Consider the following 23,718-nt stretch of genomic DNA (forward strand, 5'->3'; position numbering starts at 1 on the left):
TTCCCCTCTTTTTTCCTCCTCTTCTCTCCATACACATGTGTCACATGCACACACACACATTATTATTGGGACTATTTTGGGGAATAAATTGCAAACATGATAGCCGTTTATTCATAAATATTTCAATATGTACCTGCTTAGAATATGGATATTCCTGTAGGTAACCATAGTAATTATGACCTGCAGTAAATTTAACATTAATGCTGTATTTTTATTTAATCTCTTGTCCACATTCTGGTTTGGCAGTTGGCCCAGCAATATCCTTCATATCATATATTTTCTTCTAACGTTGGACCCAGTACATAATCACAATTATATTTAGTTGTCATATACTTTGAGTCTCTTTTAATCTGGAATAGTTCCTCGCTTTTCTTTGTCTTTAATGATGAGAAATACAAACCACTTCCCTCATATAAAAATGGAGTATTCCTGATTTGGGGTTTGTCTGATGTTTGTTTATGATTTTTTAAAAATCTTTTTGAATGTTTTATTTCTGAGAGAGAGAAGAGACAGCATGAGTAGGGGAGGGCCAGAGAGAGAGGGAGACACAGAATCTGAAGCAGGCTCCAGGCTCTGAGCTAGCTGTCAGTACAGAGCCTGACGTGGGGCTGAGCCCACGAACCGTGAGATCATGACCTGAGCCGAAGCTGGACGCTTGACTGACTGAGCCACTGAGGCACCCCTGTTGTCTTATGATTAAAGTCAGGTTGTGCATTCCCAGTCAAGAGACTTCATTAGTGGTTTTATATCCTTCCGAGGCTGCACAATGTCCATCTTCCCCATATCATGACGTGTTGTCTCATTTCTTACTGTATGGTTACAAATTTTTAATGTGCTGCTAGTAAACTTTTTGTGGTAGATATTTTAAGACCAACAGTTACCCTGCTCTTCATCATAATGTCCCTCCTAGACGTAGCATCTGTCCATGATTCTTGCTACACCAATGTTTGCAGTGATGGTTGCAAAGTGATGATGTCTCTTAACCCCAGCACTTTGCTCCTCATTTATCAGTTGGCTCTTGGCATTCTACTATAGTTAAGAGCTCTCCCTTCTCCTATTGATTTATTATCTATTTGTTATTTAATATGATATCATGGAATTCTATTTTTTTCCTTTGGTTTGTAATTCATTACTGTTCTTAATTATTTTGGTATTCAAATTGACCTTGAAACGGACTCGCGTGACATGCACTTATCATTTTTTTTGGAGTATTTCCTTACTTTCTGGCATAGCGAGATGTTCTGCACTCCTCTTGTACCTTCTGTACTCTAGCCCTGGAATCAGCCATTTCTTCAAAGAGCCGTAGGTCCTTTTTAGTATTATAGGCCAAGACGTCGGTGCTAGGTGTGATCATTGCTATTGGGGTGTCTTTGCTTCTAGGCCTTGTGGGCAGAGCCAGGAGATACACTCAAGTACACCCNTGCTAGTAACTCCAATTTCGGTCTGTCCCCTCTGGAGTCTTCCTTGCCTTGCCTTTCCTCATGACACATTTGTATCTCTCATCTTCCACGGTAATAATCCTGTCTCCTAACATTAGCACGTTCCCTTATTGCCTCAGTGCTATAACGCATCTGAAATAGTTTTATTGCTTTGCCCATGCTACTATAAAGCCAACCTGCGAAAAGAATTTATGATTTATTTGCTTTCTCCCTATGTTAATTTAATTTTTTAATATATAGAGGATTATCATGTTTCTAAAAGTCAAAACTAATCAATTCCTATCCACTCCCTTTTCCTTTCTGATATTAAACTTTCTTGTTTTCTGGCATATCCTTGTGTTTCTATTTTTAGATAAGTAGATTTCGAAGATAAGCAGATCTATTTTCTTATCTTCTTGTACAAAAGTTAACATGTTATCTATATTCTTTAGCACTTTGCATTATTCACTTAACCTTTTACATGTGTATTTTTATAAATTTATCACGGGTTGTTTTTGATTTTTTTTTAATATGTGTATCTTACCTTCCATCCTAAATCTTAAATTTCTTCAAGGCTGGTCTGTGCTTTATTGGTCTTTAAAGTAATCCCAGATCTACTGTCTCTTTGTGGTGTTGAGCAAGTTGTTTAACCTCTCTAAGCCTTAGTTTAGGGTGAGATAGGGTGATGTGGGGTTCTTGTGAGGATTTAATGTGTTCATACACACAAAGGCCTTAGGAAGTCCCTGGCTTATAGTGTATGCTCACCATTGATGGTCCTGTCTACAGAAGCTAGCCCCGTATATCTAGGTGTTTGATAAATATACATATGTTAAATAAACTTTATATTGCTAGGTGTTGGGAAATAGTAATGAAAAAGACATAGTTTCTGTGCTCAAGGAGATCATAATAATAAATAAACTATTTTAAAAAGGCACGTAACCCTTGTATCTTTGGTAGTTGTCGTCATTCTCTGCAAGCTGTCTTCACATTGTTTACATTTCCTGTGTTGAGTCATAAGATGTAGAATAGTTAAGGATCAGGACCTGATTATTTCCAAAGACTTAATGGGAGGCTATGTGATGTAGGGGAAAAGCAATGAAACAGGAATCTGAGAGAGAACACAGTTCTTTTTTTTTTTTTTTTACAAATAGTTTATTGTCAAGTTGGTTTCCATATAACACCCAGTGCTCATCCCCACAAGTGCCCCCCTCTGTGCCCATCCTCCCCGCCCCCCCACATCCATCAGTCCTCAGTTTTTGTCAGCATTCAAGAGTCTCTCATGGTTTGCCAAGAGAACACAGTTCTGATTCTTAGTCTGATTCATGTGATGAGGGCAAATCCCATTTCTTTTTAGGTCTTTTTTTCCCCCAGCTGATGAAAAAAATAAGTAGTTGGAGAAGCTAAACTCAAAGGAATCTTTAAAATTTTTTTAAAATGTTTATTTATTTTTGAGAGAGAGACACAGTCCAGGCAAGGGGAGGGCAGAGAGAGAGAGGGAGATAAAGAATCTGAAGCAGGCTCCAGAGTCTGAGCTGTCAGCACAGAGCCTGCGACACGGAGCTCAGACCCACGAACTATGAGATTGTGACCTGAGCTGAAGTTGGATGCTTAACTGACTGAGCCACCCAGGCACTCCTCAAAGGTATCTTTTAATTCCTAAGTCTCCAGGTCTCACCAGTGGGAAGTTCCAGACTGAATTCTGGGTGTGAGGCCTGGGTGGCATTGCCCAATTTTCAAAAGGTATGATACATTACCTTGAGTTGGCACAGTAGTTCATAATGACTTCACTTAGTGTATTATTATAAGAGAGATCATTTTGAGTATGTACTATGCCTACTAAAATAACTCCTTCAAGTATATTATATTTAGGGTATCAGTTTTCTTTTGTGTGGCTTTATCTCTCCCCATTTTTTTAAGTCTGAGATAAATTAATTCCTGGTTTTTCTCTCCTTTTATCCCTTCGAAGGCATTGCAGAATTTCACATACTATTTAGACTGTTATTCAACTGTTAGGATTCTTTCCAGCCTCATCTCTCGCTATTCTCTTCTATAAAAATCTCACCACTCCAACCTCTTCTCCCCTGCTTCTCCCATATTAGTCTTCATTCTGTCCCTTGAGTACACCCACTTGATTTCCCTCCGCTTACATCTCTTGTCTAAATATTTGCATGGCTGACTTCTTTTAAACTTTAGTTTTCAACTCAAATATCATTCCTCAGAGACCCTTCCTGACCACCCAAACCAAGTCTGCCTTCTGTTCATCCAGTCCATGCTCTCTATCTCTACATTTTATTTTTTCACTCATTTGTTTCCTTGTTAATTGTCTTTCTGCACTAGAGTAAAGACGAGCAGGGCCATGGTTTATATTATTTGCCAACTGTACTCCCAGCACCTAGGACAGTGTGTAGTAAATATTTGTAATGAATGAACTAATTAATAAATGTACCACCTGCTCTGGTCTTACTAGTTACTTCATAGTTTTCTCAGCACACTTTTGAGTTTTCTTGTTTCCAGTCTTTTATGTAGTTAATTCTTTTTTTAAAATTTAATTTAAGAAGTAATGCATAGGAAAGTTAAAGATCAGATCCAGATTATTCCTGAGGGTTTTTGTGAGAGTTCCTGTGTCGTAAGAGAAAGAACCTTGAAATGAATGTCGGGGTTTGTAGGTTCTGCTCTAGCTTATTCATGTTGTAGCCTCAGGAAAGCCCTATCTGTTGATCCTTAAACCCTCAATCCTTGTGCTATATTTGTAATAAAACCTGTGATTCTCAGTTCTTAGCTAGAAAGGCTTTCATAGTCTTCTCTGAATTCCTATTGTCTGGTTACAGCTCTAAACACATTCTGTCTATATAAAGTTCCTCAAGTGGATACCTTCATTTAATGACAATAAACCTTTTCTTAGATGTCAGGACAGTCTCAGTGGCAAATGACAGAAACTCAAGTCAGATTGGCTTAAGAACAAAGGGGCATTCATTAGCTGAAGAAACTAGAAAATCAAGAGCTTCAGACATGGCTCTCTATCCAGGAACCCCACCTACCACCCCTGACCCCAATCCTCACACCAATCTCTTGACTCTACTTTCTTCTATTATAACTTTATTCTTAGAGAATCTCTTCCACATGGTGGTAGGATGACTACTGGCAATGTCAGGGTGACTTTTCTCCAGTTGAAGAACTCGAGCAGAAGGAGGCCTTCCTTCCCTAGTAGTTTTATCAGATGTCTTGAGGCTGATGCCCATTGACTTGGGTTGGGTCACTTTTCAAAACATCCATGAAATAATCACTGTATGGAAGGGGGATACGCTTAGTAACCAAACCTGAACTGTTTGCCAGCCATTGGAACCAGAGGATGGAAGCCACTCCACGGAAACCACATGAAGTGAGAAAAATCTAGAACCCCCTACCAAAAGAAAGGAGATAGGGATGCTGGCCAGGTAAAAGCAATAGGTGCCCTCTATAGCATGCCAGGCCCTGGGTGTGCAAATGCAAACAAGACAGTCTGTAGCTATTCTATAGTAATGTTGTTCATGTAGGAGTTAGACAGACACATTTAATTTCAGTATGTTTTGGTAAGTACTAAGTTATAGGGGTGCTCAGGGGACTGCGGACATACAGGGAAGGGTATTTAGATGCCCAGTCTCCTGGAAGGTCTTCGAAAGTTACCTGGAAGAGACAATGTCTGGGTGGATGACTGAAAGAAAACTAAGAGCTGCCTTTATTTAGAAAAAAGAGAAGGGTGGGAAAGGGCATTGTAGCCTAAGGGAATAGCATGAGCGAAGAACAGGCACTTATAGTCATATCAGATCTTAAAGTGGAAAGTGGGAAGAGATGAGGCTGGAGAAGTAGGTAAGGTCTAGGTCATGGGTACCTCAGTCATGTAAAAGAGTATCATCTGGTTGATGGGGAGCCATTGAAGGGAAGATGAATGATCAGCCTACAAAATATCTTGATATGTATGCCCAGCAGGCAGTTGGAATACGTTGTTTTCAGGAGAAGTCAGTGCTGGAAATAAGAATGTAGGAGCCAACAGCAGGTAGGGAATATTTAAAATTACAGAGACAGGAGGGGTTGAGGGAAGACAGAGTATGGTGAGGCTAGTGGTGAGCCAGACTAGAACTCTAGGTAATACTGGTGTTTAAAAAGCAGAAAAAGGAGGATCAATACATACAAAAGCCTGAGGAGGAATGCTCATAAGGGTGGGGGAAGAACTGGAAGATGGCGTATTACAGAAGTAAAAGAAAACTAAAAACAACTCAAAGACCCATCATCAGAGAATGATAAGTTATGGTATATGTATAAAATGAGCAACTACATAGCAAGAAATAAGAATGAGCTACTGATATTTACAACAACATGGATAAATCTAACAGACACTATGTTGGGCATAAGAAGCTAGACACAAATTACAATGGATTTAAAATTTCATTTGTGTACATTTTAAGGACAGATAAAATTAATTGACAGACAGAAGAGTGGATTACTTTTGGGCAAGGGAAGGGTGACTCATTTTGAGCAGTATTGACTAGGAAGGGGTGTGGGGGCACCTTCTAGGCTGATAGGAATGTTCTGTATCTTGATCTGGGTCACAGTTACAAAGGTATATAGATATATAAACATTTCTTGAGTTTGCTCTGAAGATTTGTGCACTTTACTGTATGTAAGTAAGTTATATATCGCAGTTTAAAAAAAGACCAAAGGATTAGAGAATGTCAAGAAGGAGAACAAATGGATGGCAGTGTTAAGTGTTGTAAAGAGAAGTGGTAAGGTAAGTAGATAGATGTATGATAAATGTATGTTCGGGTGAGAACTGACCTACATGATGCTAACACGTTCCTGGTAGGTGCATAATACATATGATAACCTTTTGGTGAGCTGAATTGGATTGTTGATGGGCTCTAATCTTTTTTTTATTTAGGCAAGAAATAATGCCTATGAATGGATGAGTACATCTCTAGCCAAGCCCTTAGAAGAGAAGGAAGAAGGAGAAAAACAGTTGGAAACAGAAAAAACTGAGCAAATCAGTAAAAATTCAATAGAGGTACCAAAGCCACTAAGCTGCTGCTGCTTCTTTTTTTCTTTTAATGGTTTTGAGATGGGGGTATCACAGTTAGGGACATAGGCACCTTCTGTTTTTTTGTACCCACTACCCATTAGGTCAGCCTTGTAATTCAAGGTTATAGCAACCTTATTCCAGACTGTAGGATGAAAGACGTGAAGAAAAAGAGACTAAGGGCATATGTGCATTGTATCATGAGGAAAGTTCCCAGAAGCGGCCACAGGATACTTTTTATCTAAATCTTTTGGCCCAAACTTAGTCAAATGGACACACCTGACTTCAGGGGAGCTTCTGTTTCTGCAGTTATGAGCCCAGCTATAAAATGACATCACTGCTGTGGTAGAAGAGGAGGTTTATTAAAGGGCAGCCATTGTCTTTGCTGCTTTCAAGATCTGGAATCCTCCAGTATGCGAGAGTCAGTTCTTCATTTCCTCTGGGTTAAAAACAACAACAATGCTTTGTTTTGCTTTTCTGTTCAGGATATCCATGCATTTGCTATCCGGAGCCTAGCAGAACTGACTGCCTGCTCAATTGAACTGTTTCACAAAACAGCGGCTCTGGTTCTGCATGGCCAGAAGCACGAAGTGACAGCCTTAGAAAGGAGCAGAGCCCTTTCCCAGTAAGTGTAAAGCATATCCCTGTAAATGATGCATATTGCTTCAAGAGTTTCCTCAGCCTCTTTCCAAAGTTTTAAGAAACTTTCCCCTCAACAAGATGCTATTCACATTCTACTATTCACTTGTTAGTGGTTTGTTCCTTTCGGGTTTTAGTTATTAAGTAGCCAGAAGTCTTGTTTCTTTTCATTAAGCCATAAGTCTACATTACAAATCTTTTTATTAACCAATTGGTTGTTTTATTAATTGATAATCTGGAAACTAGTTCTCAGATTATTGGTTTTTAATAAAAATAGGGTTTTACATAAGTAAAAACAGAGATTAGTTTTAAGAACCTTAGTTCTTAATAATGGTTATATTTGTTAGTGACTGCTTATTATTGTGCCAGGTACCATGCTAAGGGACTTATATGTATCATTTCTAATTTTTACAACTCTAAAGGTAAGTGATTAGTCCAGCTTTAAAAAAAATGAGGAAACACAAACTCAAGAGAAATGCAATAATCTTCCCAGGCTGTGGAGACTGGGATTTAATCTCACATCAGGCTAAGTCCCCAAACCCCCTTTTCTACCATATTGCTGATTTTGAATAAGAATTTCAAAAATAATATAAAGTAGGTAGTCATAAGAGACAAAAAAGACCTACTGCTTTCTGCTTTCTAAATAAATCTAATTAAATAATGAGGATTTAATTGGGAAAAAAATGTGTTAGGGTTGGGAGGGGCCCTTGGTGTTTTCCAGACCTCCTCTTTACCTGTAGCTTTACCACCCTTCTACAACATCCCACAGAGGTGGCTGGTTTTGTCTTCAACATCCTTAGTGAGGGACTCGACCCCAAAGTAGCTTGTTTTTTGGAAAAGTGGCTTTTTCTAGTTTCCACTTGTATATCTGTGTTTATATGTGTACATATGCATATAAATATATACATATATATATACACCTGTACAGTCTATGTGTGTGCATATATAAGCACATACATGTATGTAGTTTCCCTCTTAATTATCAAGTGAGTTAGAATCCATAGAAACTGGGCTTTTGCTTGCTTACTGATATATCCCTAGTGCTTAGAACAGTGTCTGGTACATGGAAGACTTCAGTAAATATCTGTTGAATGAATGAATGAATACATAATTATTTTACCTACATTTATAAATGGAATGTAGGATTTTTAAGTACTATCTTATCTCCTTAAAATGTATTTTATTTTCTTTGATTTAACTTGGAGGTCTAGTACTTTCTAGAGGGATTTTGCAGAATAAAGTTTTTCCAAGGACTGAACCTCCTCTTCCTGTAGCATGAATGTCTGCTCAAGTGGGTCCCTAAATACATTAGGTAGCTGATGAAGGCATACTTACTCCCTTTAAAAAAAAACCTTTCTTCTTTCACATTTACCACCAGGAGTGATTTGTTTTCTTTTGACAGTTGTTAAATATAGCTTATTTAAAAAAAAAAAAGAAAAAATCAGAAAGAGGAACCCCCTGACTTTCCTCACTTCTTTCCTAGGATGACCGTTGTGTTGTGTAAAGAGCTGTCTTCTCTGTCTAAAGAGTTCACCACCTGCCTAACAACTGCCGGGGTAAGAATTCATGTCTGTTCTTGGGCTGATGTCTGTTCTGTGGGGTGTGTTTTAGACAGCTTTATTGAGATACAGTTTCATACCATAACATTTTCCCATTTCAGGTATACCATTCAATGGTTTTTAGTGTATTTACAGAGTTGCACGACCATCACCATAATCTGATTTTAGACCGTTTTCATCATTCCCCAGAAAACCTCACTCCAGTGGCAGTCACTCCAGTTCCCTTTCCCTCCATACTCTTCTAACCCTAAGCAACACTTACCTGCTTTTTGTCTGTAGATTTGCCTATTTTGGATGTTTAGTCTAAATGGGTTTGTACAATATGTGATATTTTGTGTCTGTTTTCTTTCAGTTAGTATAATGTTTTTGAGGTTCATTTACATTGTGTAGTATGTATCAGTACTTGTTTTTATTACCAAATAATAATCTATTCTAGGGGCGCCTGGGTGGCTTAGTCGGTTAAGCGTCCGACTTTCGCTTAGGTCATGATCTCGCGGTTCGTGGGTTCGAGCCCCGCGTCGGGCTCTGTGCTGACTGCCGGCTCAGAGCCTGGAGCCTGTTTCAGTCTGTCACTCCCTCTCTCTCTGACCCTCCCCTGCTCACGCTGTCTCTCTCTCTCCTAGAAATAAATAAAAACATTAAAAAAATAAATAAATAAATAAAATAATCTATTCTAGGGATCTATACCATTTTATTTTTCTGCTTATCAATTCTTAGACATTTGGACTGTGTGTCTTTTTCAGCTATAATGAATAATGTTGCTATAAACATACATGTTTGTTTTCATTAGTAGGAGTGGAATTGCTGGGTCACATGGGTGCTGTGGGCCTTTGAGGAACTGCCACAGTGGCATTGCACATTCTTGCCAGCAATGCATAAAGTCCCAGTTTTCTAAACCCTCATCAGCACTTAACTATTGTCTATTGCTTTTTTTTAAATTAGCAATCCTAGTAATAGATATGAAGTGGTATCTCATTACAGCTTTTAATTGCATTTTCCTGATAGCTAATGATGTTGAACATCTTTACATGTACTGTTGGCCATTTGTATCTCTTATTTAAAGAAATGTCTTCTCTAGTTTTGCCTACTTTTAAATTGGGTTATTTGTATTTTTATTATAAATTGGGTTACTTCATTATTGTTTATATTTTTGTCATTTATTTTAATTATTTACTATTTGTTATTGAGTTGTAGGAATGCTTTATATATTCTTGGTACAAGTTCCTTATCAGATACATGATAGGCATGTATTTCTTCCAGTCCATAGGTTGTTTTTTCACTTAATCTTGATAGTGTCTCTGCACAGAAGTTTTTAATACTGACTTGTCATTGTTTTCTTTTATCACTTGTACTTTTGGTATTGTCTCAAAAGAATTATTGCCTACCCCAAGATCATGAAGATTTACTCCTTTGTTCTCTTCTAAGAGTTTTATTGTAGCTCTTAGATTTTAAGTCTGTGATCCATTTTGAGTTAATTTTTATGTAGGGGATGAGGTAGGGATACAGCTTCATTCTTTTGCATGTGCATATCCAGTTTGCCCAGCATCATTTGTTGAAAAGCTCTTCCTTATTGTCTTTGCCCTTTTGTCAAAAATCAATTAACCATTGATATATGGGTTTATTTCTGGACTCTGATTTCTAGTATTGATTTTATTTGTGTGTATCCTTATGCCAGTGCCATATTGTCTGGATTACTATAGTTTTGTAGTAAGTTTTGAAATTAAGAAGTGTAAGTCTTTCAAGGTGGTTCTTCTTTTTCCAGATCTTTTGTCTTTTTGGAGCCCTATGCATTTCCTGTGTGAATTTTAGGATCAGCTTGTCTTTGTCTAACTGATTTTTGCTTTCTCTTTTTATGAAATCTGCAGTGTGTTTTGTGCTGCCCTCTGAGACCTATACTGGAAATTTAGACCTTGATAAAATAAAAACTGCCAAGTGACTGTAGTTTTAAGGAGCAGCACCTTACTTAGACCATGGCGATCCTCATATTTTGCAGCTGTCAGCCAGGAACACAGTTGTAATTAAAACAGCTAAAGTTCTTTTTTTTTCTTTCTTAAAGGAATTGTAAAAATGTACTGAAGGTGTGTAAACTATGGAGCATGATTCAGAAATCATTAATCATTAATTAGGATAAAGTCAAGGGCATTTTATGAGCAGATAAAAATCACTTTGTAGTAAAACCAAGTTCGTAGATACAGAGAGCAGATTGGTGGTTGCCAGAGGCAGGGGAGTAGAGGATGGGTAAAATGGGTGTAGGGGATTTAAAGATATAAATTTCCAGTTATAAATAAGTCATGGGGATGTAATATACAGCATATGTACAGCATAGTAACTGTTGTTAATAATTTTGTATTGCATATTTGAAAGTTGCTAAGAGTAGATTTTAAAACTTCTCTTCACAAAAAATTTTTGTAACTGTGTGTGGTGACACATGTGAACTAGACTTACTGTGGTGATCATTTCACAGTGTATGTAGATATCAAATCATGTTGTACACCTAAAACTTGTATGGTGTGGTATGTGACTTACACCTCAATTTAAAGAAATCACTTAGTAGTAAGTATTTAAGGGTCAGTGTGGCAGCAGATTCTGGGTCCTTAAACTTATTTTATGTAACAGCATAGCCCAAATTAATTTTTCTTACTTTGTGAGTTTAAATTATTCCTGTAAGGGATAATCCTGGGGTTATCTCTTTTCCCCTTAATATTGTCTTTAAAAGAGTGTCTGGGATTCCCAAAGTTAATCTTTGGAGCTGGCCGAATCTTTCCATGTGTTTCATAAAGATACTTTAACCCAGCAAGTCAACTGTAAGGTGCTTGAACATGTGATTACTAATTTTGAATTAGTTGTTTCCATGTTTTTCAGACAGCCCATCTTAAAAACCAGTGAATATTTTGATCACATGATACATATGCATGTCTGCATTTTTTTAAATTGTTCTAAAGTTTTCGGTCACATGTATCATCATTTCTACCCTCTCTTCCAAAATGAAGATACTTGTTAAAGTCAGTAAAGAAAGAACTACAAAGGAGCACACTCTCAGTTGAATGGGATGGGAAGATATAAAGAAGGAAATTTAAAAAACCTTTTTTTTAATGTATATTTATTTTTGAGAGAGAGAAAGAGGGGTGGAGAGAGAGGGAGATACAGAATCTGAAGCAGGCTCCAGGCTCTGAGCTGTCAGCCCAGAGCCCGATGCAGGGCTCGAACTCGTGAACCACGAGAGATCATGATCTGAGCTGAAGTCGGATCCTTAACTGACTGAGCCACCAAGATACCCCTTTAATTTTTTTTTAATGTTTATTTTTTGAGAGAGAGAGAGAGAGCAGGAGTGGGAGAGGAGCAGAGAGAAGGAGACACAGAATCTGAAGCAGGCTCCAGGCTCTGAGCTATCAGCACAGAACCCCTTGTAAGGCTTGAATCCACAGACTGTGAGATCAATCTGAGCAGATATCGGACACTTAACTGAGCCACCCAGGTGCCCTGAAAGAAGGAAATTTAAAGCACTTTTAGAAATGATAATTTTGCACTTTCTCAGTCCAGACATTTTCTATACTTAAGTTATATATGGGTGTTATGGGTGTTTGCTGTGCTCACTTAACACTGTATCCTTTATTCTAGGTCAAAGAAAAGGCAGACATCCTTAATCCCCTAATCACTGCTGTATTTCTAGAGGTTAGTAGTAGTTGTGTGTTAAGTCTCTAACTTTTAGGGCAATATGTATTATTAATCAACTCTTTCTTAAGTATTTTTGGCCTTTTTTGTTTTTTTCACCAGATTGGTAATTTAGCCATGTTGATGCAGATATGACCAAAATGGTGTGTAGTTGATACATATCCCTGTTCATTATTTACAAAGCATAAAGATGAAGCTGCTGCATAAAGTTCAGAGAAGCATTAGGTGGTCATTGCTTAGTTTATCCATTGGCCGTTGATGGACAGTACTTAGTAATGAAACACCTTCTCCAGACCAGCAAGTAAACTTGAAGGGCTGAGAATTACAAACAGGCAAACACTGCTTCTGAAAGCACTAACATTTATACAGGGGAGATTTATTATAAAACAGAACGTTTTGTTGTGTCGTTTCCTTGCCAAGAAATTTGCCTTGTTTTGTCAAAGGTACCTGTATTTACATAATCCTCATCAGGCCATTAGAGTTAAGGAGGCGGGTGGTTTAAGTTCCCCGGAAAGGGGGATGTCAGAGGATCACACGATCGATTATATTGCTTGCTGTGTGACACTTTCTGCATTCCATGTTTTAAAAACTCTATCTTGTTAATTGTGCCAACAATTTAGACGTTTGATCAATAATCAAATGTATTTATGTAAGTTGGGGGAGATAATTGGCTAGGTTTCAGTTATGAATTGAAAACAATTTTTAACTACTAGACTATTACTTCTTTAGTTTTAAATTCTTTTAAAATTATCACCAAGGAAATGCTTTTAATTCCTTAACTACACAGTTTTCCTTGAATATCAGGGTAATTATTCTGCTGACTTAAATAGTTTTTTTAATAGTCTGTGATTGAGTAGATGGCAGAGGGGTGTAGGTGAGAAGTTTGCATATCAGGAGTCCAGTCCGGGGTCTCTCCTGATTTGCTGTATGACCCTGGACCAGGCATGTACCTTCCTGACAATCTTATCTTTATGTGCAACATAAGAGATTTAACTAGATGATCTCTGGGGTCTCTTTTGGTTGGAAAATTTGGCAGCAAATGTCACATTAAAGTTTAAATAGGAGGACATGCTATTGATAAATCCAAAAATGGTAGACTCACTTGATGGGTGTTCCTTATTGCTATTTGGACTTGGTTGTTTTTGTTTACACATTTGAAACACTCTTGTCCTTGAAATTATACATTTTTATCTTAATGTAATAAAAGTCTCTATTATTCTAATGGAAGATCAGAACTTGTCAGATATAAACGAAGTCTGGCAAACTCTGAGCATCATGATTCTGTAATGCTTCTCATAAAGATGTCTGTTGTACCAGACAGAAATATATCTACACTGTTATCATCTTTAAAACAGTTTTCATACCGAACAAATACAGACATTTGGTTTTATTTGTAGTACCTGTCTTGTATTCATTAGTTGTGTTGAGTCCACAGAAGAAAATGTCATAATGGACTGGAAACCTAATTGGTGTACTATTCAGCCTTGTAAAATCCGCTGAGGGATTGATTAAAATGCTATGGTCGAATCTACCCATTTAGTAAAGGAATAAATAAGCTTCAAATGCCGAATTTGAGTGGGATGTCAAAAAGCAGCTACTATTTCTGATGGACAAGTTGGATAAAAATGCTGCCATTCTTTTTTGGTACTGTCATATCTTAAGACCTAGATTGTTTTTTCCTCTCTAGCTTTTATTAGCATGGTTAGTTTGTGCTTTTATTTGCCAGGCAACAGATTCACTTAGATTGTAAAAGTTAATCTTTTGTTGTTGTTGTTGTTGTCTTTTGATATATTTGATATATTTTCCCTTTTAAGTGACTGTGCTTTTTTTTTTCCAATCTTGACAGGCATCAAACAGTGCTTCCTATATTCAGGATGCCTTTCAGCTGCTCTTACCTGTGCTGGAGATCTCGCTCATTGAGAACAAGACTGAATTACCAGAGGCATGAGCTGCACGCCTAGGACCTTTGTCAGAACATTGAAGAGCAGAGGAGATTCAACCCAAAACTTGTGATGGCCAAAAATGCCACTCTCTTTTGGGTACCCCTGAAAAAGCGAAGGAGAAAGGATTATTTTTAGTGTATACAATTTAGGCAAGAGAGCAGGTGTTTAAAGGAGGTTTGTTGCCTTCCCTGCTTGGCTGAAGTATTCAGGCCTTCATACTGCTCTTCCAAGTTGTTATAATTATTATTTGAAAAGAAACTTTTATGGAAAGTTCAAAAATGATAGCTCTAGATAAAGGTTAATGGAATATTCGGGCAAAAATATTGGTCTTTCTTGGACATGATACAAAACACCAATAGCTTTGTCACAGTTATATATGATTTTACAGCCCGTGGATATAATTGGTTGTGAAGCAAGAGAAGAAACAATTTACTATTCTAGAATTCATGTGCTTGATCTGTTAATGCCATCCTTTCTCCTTTCTATAATAAAATCTGTGGCTTTGAGAAAACAGTATATAGAAACTGTAATGATCACCTTTTATTGCCTAAATTCTTGGAATTGTTTAGAAAGTTTCATGTGCTCTTTAATTCTCAGAAGGTATTTGGTACTGAGGAGAAACTTTGGAAATGTACTTGAAGTCACATGGATTAACTACAGCATAGTGCCCTTTGGCTTCAAATTGTTCTCCTACCCTAAGGTGACAGGCGTCAGTGGTAGTTGAGCCCCACTCGCCTGGGTTCCAGACCAGTAAGTGCAACTTAGAGAAACGGTTTCATGTTTGCAGGTATTTGAGTCTCTCCAGGATATTTCTCACTCATACGTGCAGGGGAAGTTTTGCAGCAGCCAGCTCCAATGGAGTCTTGAAGCCCTTTTAGTAATGGGGCTTTCGGTATTTGAACATTGTTGAAGGGGACTATGGAGTCCCATAGAAATGATGTTCATTTATAACAGGATTTAACCTGTAAGACACAGTATGTTTTTCCTCACTCTTTTTTGTTTGGTTTTAATGTACTCCTTAGCATGTTTATAAATACAACTTTTATCCTTCAGATCTTAAGCCTTCCTTTGCTCTCCTCAACAATGTAAGAGACTAATAAGGTGTTACCTTCCTAAAAATTATTTGGTGTCCACTCTTTTTTAAGAAAAATTCTCCAGCTTTGTGGTTGGAGGTAACTTTTGTGAGCGCTACTGCTCATCTTCTAAAACCTTTAAATAGAATACTTGTGTCAGTCAGTCATTTCACTTTTCTATACATAAGCCCCAGTATCTTTTCCAAACCAAAGGAATAGCAAAGTGAAGCTCTAATATTGATTGAGCTCAATACTGTTTCTACATAATCGCCTTATTTGGGGGTAGGGGACAGGTTGTAAGTGAGGAGGAAATAGGTTTGAGCTAAAAAGATACACCAACAGCACTACAGTTTTACTCTGCTTATATTCTGTTCTAATATGATCAGAACAGTTTTTGAACATTCCTTTTTTTAGATAAATTTCACCCTTCCCAATAAAATTCTGAAATTTCAGGTGGAAAACAAAACAGTTGCCTGTGGCTAATAAAGCCCGTGTTTCCAACCCTGATTTGTTGCCTCAAGCCCACTTGCTGTGTCTGAACCTGGATCCTCTGAGCAGGGTATTCCTTGAGCAGGGTCTAGGAACTGGCCACATTCTGACCACCCGTTCGTACTCTGGTATGTCTGGCAGTTTGCAGTTTTTACTTTCAGTCTAGAAACCTAGCTAAGGATTTTCTTTCAAGAAGAGAGATATAGATACAGGGGACAGAACAGTGACACTTTTTATGTCCCTGTCCTGATTTTGACCAGTTTTAGATTAGACCTTACAAAAGGCAGATGTGACTCACTGCCTCTTTTTTCACTTATCCCTCTCATCAGCTTCTCCCGCCCACTCAAATGTTTTTTTTTTTAATGCTTTTAGGGAACCATTGGTGAAACAATGATGTAAGGACCAATTAATTCTGCGTAACAATTGCCTTTCACCTAAAATATAATGAGAAAGAATGAAAGTTCTTTGAGTAGAGACAAAAATAGGAGCATAAGAATTCATTGGCAGGTGAAAAGGTAAATTTGGGATATACAGAACCTATTGGATTATGGTGATGATTATTGGATGCTGTGTGCTTCATTCTGTTTGGGGTGTGTATGGGATGTAGTTTCTTGATGATACCTAGTCTTTTGGTGCTGTTTCTTTTAAATTTTTTTTGTGTCTAAGGTTAACTACTAATATCTGAATATGTGCTATGCTCCCCTCTTCCCAATTCACTAAACACTGTACTGGTAAAATGTATAGTTAGTACTGGGGTAAAATGTTGCTTTTCCTGCTATTAGGATCTTTAAAGGCTAGGATTAAAAGAGACTTCATTAATTTGGTCTAAAAGAAATAGAAACATCTACAAACCAATTCTTGTTTTTTCTTTATATAATACCTTGCAGATGTGTTAAGGATAAGTTATATTTACCTTACTTGCTTTTGATAGGTTGCTTTTTTTTTTTTTTTTTAAAGGCAGAGATACCTAAATTGACAGGCTTCTGAAATAGGAAAGTGTAATCATATGGCTGGCATTCACAGGAATCTGAAATCAGTGTTGATGCACAAATGTGGATTTTCTAGTCCTACAATCAGGAAACAAGTTTTGTCTGTCCTACCCCAAATGAGGACCCTCTCTTTTGTACTTGTTTTTAATCTAAAGACCTATTTGAAGGAGAGATATTTTATAAGTAGTTGCTGTTGATGTCATCATTTGAGAGATAGACATCCTTTGTATTTTTAGATGTAGTCTGAATTTTAAAGGTGGGAATATTCCTCAGTTTGGAAAAGCCCAGGTCAAAATTGTGGGTAAAATTATACCCACAGGGGACACTCAGTAAGCATGATATTTCACAAATGTCAAAGATTGAAGTCTTGTATTATGTCTTACCAGTATAGCATGATACTTATTTTCATAATGAAGTGTTTGAGAAACGGAGTTCTCTTCTTTTTAATTTTTTAGTTAAAAACATTTTTTTTAACATTTATTTTTGAGAGAGAGAGAGAGAGAAAGAGCATGAGCAAGGTAGGGGCAGAGAGAGAGGGAGACACAGAATCCGAAGCAGGCTCCAGGCTCTAAGTCCAATGCATGGTTTGAACCCACAGACCTTGAGATCATGATCTGAGCTGAGGTTGGACCCTTAACCGACTGAGCCACCCAGGTGCCCTGAGAAACAGTTCTAAAAACAACAAACCTGAATGTGTCATCAGGGTCTCTGGCTAACATGAGAAATTTGAAAACCTGCCCAGTGGTATCACTTTGCACCTGATATTCCGTGAGTACCATGCACTCATTTCCCTGTTTTACTTGCAGCCCATCCTTACTTGTTATTACATCATCTGGCCAGATCCCAAAGTCCTCATGTCTGTTGCTTCCCCAGTCAACTCTTTAGGACATTTTTTTTTTTTTTACAATCGAAGTGTTCTCTGAACTCATTGGTCCTATAAGCTTACAGTGGTACCACTGTCTGAACAAACTCTGCCTGTCAGCTGCAGAGCTCTCCAGGAAAGGAAGTGGGGCCGTTCCTCTGTTGTAATGAATTGTGGCTGAGTTGGGTAGACTTACCTCAAATCTAGTTGTAATTGTTGGGTCTTCAGCTTTGCAAATGTTTGCCAGATGCAACCATTGAAACTTTCAAATTGCTACTTTTGGTGGCTTGTGTTTTAAGAGGCCAATTTCTGCCATTTACATAACTACATAATCTATTGTTCATCAACTACCAGTAGTTAGAAAGAGGAAGCTAATGTGTGGAGCAGCTTGAGTACCAGACACCACGGAATACACTCTTCTTTGTAATCCTCACAACTGCTCTAGGGGGTGCGGGGGTAGGGCAATGGCACCCTGGTTTATGGGGCTGCAGGTTGGTGTAGAAGTTAGGAGCAAAGACAGACTCAAAAAATGGACCTCAGCTCCCTCATGTTCCAGCCTGTGATCATGAACAGGTGACTTTAATCCCTTAAAGTGCAGTTTTGTCATCTGTAAAATAGATTTCAAACAGCACTTGCATTAGAAAGTCACTGAGAGGATTAAATAAGTGATCTATACACCGTGCTTAGGAAAGCGCCTGCCACATAAGCCAGACGAGCTGAATGCACATTAGCCAGACAATGTTCTGAACATTTTACCTCACAGCTCCATGAGAAGGCACTGCTGGCATTCCCATTTACAGATGAGAAAGCTGAGGCATAGAGGGTAACCAGCTCTCTTGACATCGCATGGTCAGCACGTGGTAGAGTTAGGACTCACACCTGGGCAGCTTGGCCCCAGAATTCTGTCTTTAACTAGTACACCACACGGCCACCATAACCTGTCAGCATAGAAGCATTTAACAGCTATTAGCTGCTTGATTATGATGGTTATGAAACAGGCTCAGGGGGTTAAGTGACTTGCTCGGGATTTCACAACTATGAATGACAGAGCGCCTGCTGTGTGAAACCAGGTATTTTGATCCCCAAACTCAGGTTTGTCTTATTTTATTTTTTTAAGGGGAAAGGCTTGGAGCTGCCTGTCTAGTGAGAAATACCTGTGGGTGAGCATCTGGGCACATTATCTAAAGTCACTAGGAGTTGGCATAGAAAGGATAGTGTGGGGACAAGTCATGTTTGCCACAGCAGGAACAAAGATCTCCATGAAGTAAGAGCATCTGTATCAATCAGTGATCAAAAGAGAGAGGAGTACACGAATATTCATGGCAGTTCTATTTGTGACAGCCCCAAACTGGAAACTATGCAGATCTTTTTAGTGGGTGAATGCTTAAACGGTGGTACATCCACACCACAGATAACTGCTCAGAAATTAAAAGGAATAAACTATTGATGCATGCAAGAACTTGGCTGATCTTGAGGGAATTATGCTGAGTAAAAAAATCCCCAAAAGTTATACACTGTATATTCCATTTATATAACAATGAAATGACAAATTTGTAGAAATGGAGACCAATTAATAATTGCTCTGAAGTTAGGAATGGGGATGAGGGAGGAGAGAGGTAAGTGTGGCTGTAAAAGGGCAACAGGGGTCATTGTGATGGAGTACATTGACTGGTGGACACACAGACCTACTTGTGTGATAAAGTATATGGAATTAAATACACACACACAAATAAATACAAGGAAAACTGAGGAATCTGAATGAGATAGGGGGATTGTATCATTGTCAATATCTTGGTTGTAAAATTTAGTTTTGCAAGATGTTATCATTGGGGGACACTGATACACAGGATCTCTCTGTTATAATTGCATATAAATCTACAATTAGATATTTCAATTTAAAAAAAAAGGAAGGAGAGGGCTTTGGGTCAAGGCAGCTGAAGAGTCAAAAAATGTCTGGGTTTCAAAAAGCCCTAGGGGGCCTCTCCCTCACGTGAGCATCCCTATTACAGGCACCCACTCACAGCAGGGATGGTGGCAAATGTGGTTCTGTCAGCCTTCTCTCAATAAGCAGGCCCTTTGGTAGCAGGTTTTAGGATGCAGTGAAGTCCAAAGTGAAAGAGAGAGAACCAAGATCGAACATGAGAGGAGAGAGAATACACAGTATACGCAATAGCATCAATCACAAATAAATGCTGCTGAGTTTTTTTTCTTCTTCTGCATTTGGTAATTCTTCAGGATCAGAGACCTTCAGGGTGGTTCTTGGTTCTTACATCATCAGGGTTTGCATGGCTTAAAAAGGAGGCTGCTCAAATGGAATTGGGATGGGGGAACATTGCTACCTAGTGTTGGTGGATCCCTCAATTGTCAGTGGCCATTTAAAATCCATGTCAGCTTGTGATCCTTTCTCTGCTCATTTCCCCTGAGAAGGCAGAACAGCGAAGGGTTTCAAGAGCAAGGGTGAAGCTCTGGAGGCAGCCAACCTCAGTTCAAGTCCCCTCATCACCTCTTCCTGGGTGGTGGAAGTGACCTGCAGAGTTGGCCAACCTCTCTGCACCTTGGTCTCACCATCTGTAAAATGGGGATGGCACCTACCTCACAGAGCTGGGTCAGGTAATGTACTCATGTGCTTGGCACAGAGCCTGGCCACAGTAATCACTCCATACATGTTAGTTCTGATGATTAGTTTCAGATGTCAGAGGATATTATGAGGCTCCAAAAGCTTCCTGATGTTCTGCAAGCCAGATTTGTTTCTGTCTTCATGGTGAGACTCTTACAGGCTGAGAACAGAAAAACTGGGCCTCTTGCCTCAGTCCTTTGGCATCTCTTTTGAGTCTCTGTTTCCTCACCCACAAAATGGGAATAATAACATCCGCCTCTGTTTGCCTCATGGCATCTTGTACATGTGTTAAGATAATGTGTATAATTGCACTTTAAGGAGAATAGGCACCATAAGGCCTAGAATGTTAAAAGATATTCTGGAGTAAAAGCTTACTACTCTGAGACTGTAATGTAAACAGTATCTCACAGAGTGAGCATTGATGTGGAGCACAGTATCAATCTGGCATCTGCTCCCTCTCTGTTTTTCCCCTGAGGCTGTCCTCACCGTGGTCACGTGTCCTAGCTACACAATCCTAAGTTTCTGGTCTGGGAGTGTAAGACCCAACAGCAGCAAAGGAGTATAGTTGCGGGGTGAGATAAACCCATAACCAGCTTCATTCTATCGCTATGCCACTCCCGCCCCACCCCCCAGCCAGTTTGAACCTGTTGGATTCTGCTTATTTCCTTCCTGGAGTCAAAGCTACGAGTTGGTCTTAATTTCCCCTGCTTCACCCCCATCCACTTTGTGACTAATGAGCTCTGCTTAGAGAGTTACTTTAGAGAATGGCAGGAAGGGTCCTGGGATCCTGGGCTTCTGGAGGCCCAGTGATATTCCTCTGCGTAGTTGGTTTCCCTTGGGGCTCTTTCTTGGTACTGCCCCACAGAAGGCATGATTGGTCACATTTCCAGTGCCCAGCGCCCATAGTACATCAGCTCTTGCGTAGACAAGTTACCAGTACAGTAAAAGGAGCCAGTTTACGACCTGTCCTCTCCAGTCAATACACGTAAAGCCCGATGCTGTCTGCTGATAACTGTGCCACCTACCATTTGTAAAGAACTTCCACTCCCATTTTAAGATGGGGCATTTGAGGTCTGAGGGAGTCAAGAGGAGTGTCCAAAGTCACTCAGCTTGTAGGTGGCTCTAATGAAATGTTCTCCCTATGGATCTTTTATGGGGCCACTCAAGATCCTCAAGAGAGTAGAATCTCACACAGCCAGATGAACCCCTCTTCCCAGTGGGTCAGGTAGGCACCTCTTGGCTGACAGAGAATTTATTTCCTAATTCTCTCCTAAGACAGGCTAGTCTCTGCTTCTCCATGCAGGGGAGAGGCTGACCCTGGTGTGAGTCGTAATGGCCTTGACTGTGGTTGGAGGGCATCAGGAGCGACTGCTCTGGAGGGAATACCCCAATTGTTCAGTACCCTGACTTCCTGTAGCACAGTGTTGAGACCACAGCCTTAGGGGTCAAATTGATCTGAGTTCAATTTCTGCCGAAGCCACTTACAGCTGTGTTACCTTGGGCATTGTACCTTTAAAAAAATTTATTTTTGATGTTTATTTTTCAGAGAGACAGAGATAGAGCACAAGTAGGGGAGGGGCAGAGAAGAGGGAGGCACAGAATCGGAAGCAGGCTCCAGGCTTTGAGCTGTCAGCGCAGAGCCCAATGCGGGGCTCAAACCAAGGAACACTGAGATCATGACCTGTGCTGAAGTAGGACATTTAACCCACTAAACAACCTGGATGCCAAACATTATGAGCATATTTCTGTCTTATTAAATATTTTTAAACCTTATTTATAATAGCTCCATAATAATTTCATTTTAGGGAAGCTCCATAATTTATGAGACCAATCCACTATTATTAGACACACAGGTTGTTTCTGCTTGTCAATTTCTGAAAGGTTATGTGTCTGGTTCTAAACAGGACAATCATAGTAGTACCTGGATCATGGGTCATTGTGGAGATTAAATAAATACAGGAATAGAATTTAAGAAATGAAAAAAATAAGGACTATATATGTGTTACTAATATTATTCTGTTAGCTCTATTATTTGGATAATGCTACAGTTGCTACCACCTTATGCACATCTTTGAACATGTAAGTGATAATTTCCTAGAAGTTGCATCACTGCTGAGGGGAGAGCATTTCAGGGCTGGCCTGGAAGGTGTCCGCAATTTATGGAGAGTGTGCCCTGCAGCGAGCAGGGAGAACAAGGGGATGGAGGGATGGTGGCACTGAGCCCCAGGCTTTGGCTGGAAACATTTGTCAGGAACGGACCATGATGCCCGAGGACATGTAGACAACCAGTCTGTCCACTTCAGAGCTGAAAACAGAAAGGTGGGGCGGGGGGAGTATAAACCTGTAGGGAGGGACCCAGAAAAGCTCCACTAGCTTGGCAGAGAAAGAGAAGTTTGCCCTCCAGCTCCAGAACATTAAGTGGATATTTTCCTGTGCTCTCTTCCTTGATTCCTGCGATGACTAAGGAATTTGGGCCTTGGGTGCAAGGAAGTTGAGATGAAATTGGATGGATAACTGAGTCTTAAATAACCAGCCTGATACCAGGCTGTCATTTCAGGTCAGCGCTGGGCAGAGGAGCAAGGGAGGATTAACAGCTGTCTTTGTGGTCTCCCTGCCCCCAAATATGCCCTGTCAACTGTCTTCCGTCATGGGTTTCTGACTTTTTAACTTAAAAGTAATTATTGGGGTCCTGACTAGCTCAGTTGGTTAAGCATCTACCTCTTGATTTCAGCTTAGGTTGTGATCTCACAGTTTGTGGGATGGAGCCCTGCATAGGGCTCTGTGCTGACAGCACTCTCTCTTCCTCTCTCTCTGTCCCTCCTGCAGTGGTGCTCGCTCGCTCTCTCTCAAAATAAATTAATAAACTTAAAAAAATAAAAAGGTAGATTCCTGGGCCCACACTCAGTTTAATTCTGAGTCTCGAGTGGAATCTGCTTCTTTAAGAATCCTTCCGCCCCTAGGGGCGCCTGGGTGGCTTAATCGGTTAAGTTAAGCGTCCAACTTTCCACTTAGGTCATGATCTCATGGTTCGTGGGTTCGAGCCCTGCGTCGGGCCCTGTGCTGACTGCCAGCTCGGAGGCTGGAGCCTGTTTCAGAGTCTGTGACTCCCTCTCTCTCTGACCCTCCCCTGCTCACGCTGTCTCTCTCTCTCTCCTAGAAATAAATAAAACATTAAAAAAAAAAAAAAAGAATCCTCCCGTCCCTAGATCATTCATGCTCATTCAGAGGAGCTACACTTTGAGGAACTCTGTTCTATAATATCCTTAGCAAGTTGGTTGCCTCTTGTGTTGAGGAGCTCACCACTTGAGGAAACAGCCTGTTCCATTTTAGAACAGCTCTAACTAAAAGCAAGTTCTGCTATGTGGCTCTGGAATCTGCCTCTGTATAAATTCCAGCCACTGGATTAC

General features: G+C 39.5%; 1 protein-coding gene across 2 annotated transcripts in view; it reads left to right on the top strand.

The window, feature by feature from the left end:
* Positions 1-17,263, top strand: part of FAM114A2 (family with sequence similarity 114 member A2) — a 32,421-nt gene extending 15,158 nt beyond the window's left edge. For both annotated transcript variants that reach the window (XM_077768965.1, XM_077768966.1), the window contains exons 10-14: positions 6,334-6,456; positions 6,954-7,093; positions 8,591-8,663; positions 12,285-12,338; positions 14,185-17,263. In XM_077768965.1, coding sequence (XP_077625091.1) covers positions 6,334-6,456; positions 6,954-7,093; positions 8,591-8,663; positions 12,285-12,338; positions 14,185-14,286 — 492 coding nt within the window. In that variant the 3' untranslated portion in view covers positions 14,287-17,263. The remainder of the gene's footprint in view (positions 1-6,333; positions 6,457-6,953; positions 7,094-8,590; positions 8,664-12,284; positions 12,339-14,184) is intronic.
* The last annotated feature ends 6,455 nt before the right edge of the window (positions 17,264-23,718 follow it).

Source organism: Crocuta crocuta, unplaced genomic scaffold (assembly GCF_008692635.1).
Source record: "Crocuta crocuta isolate KB4526 unplaced genomic scaffold, BGI_CrCroc_1.0 scaffold340, whole genome shotgun sequence".
NCBI classification, from domain to species: Eukaryota; Metazoa; Chordata; class Mammalia; order Carnivora; family Hyaenidae; genus Crocuta; species Crocuta crocuta.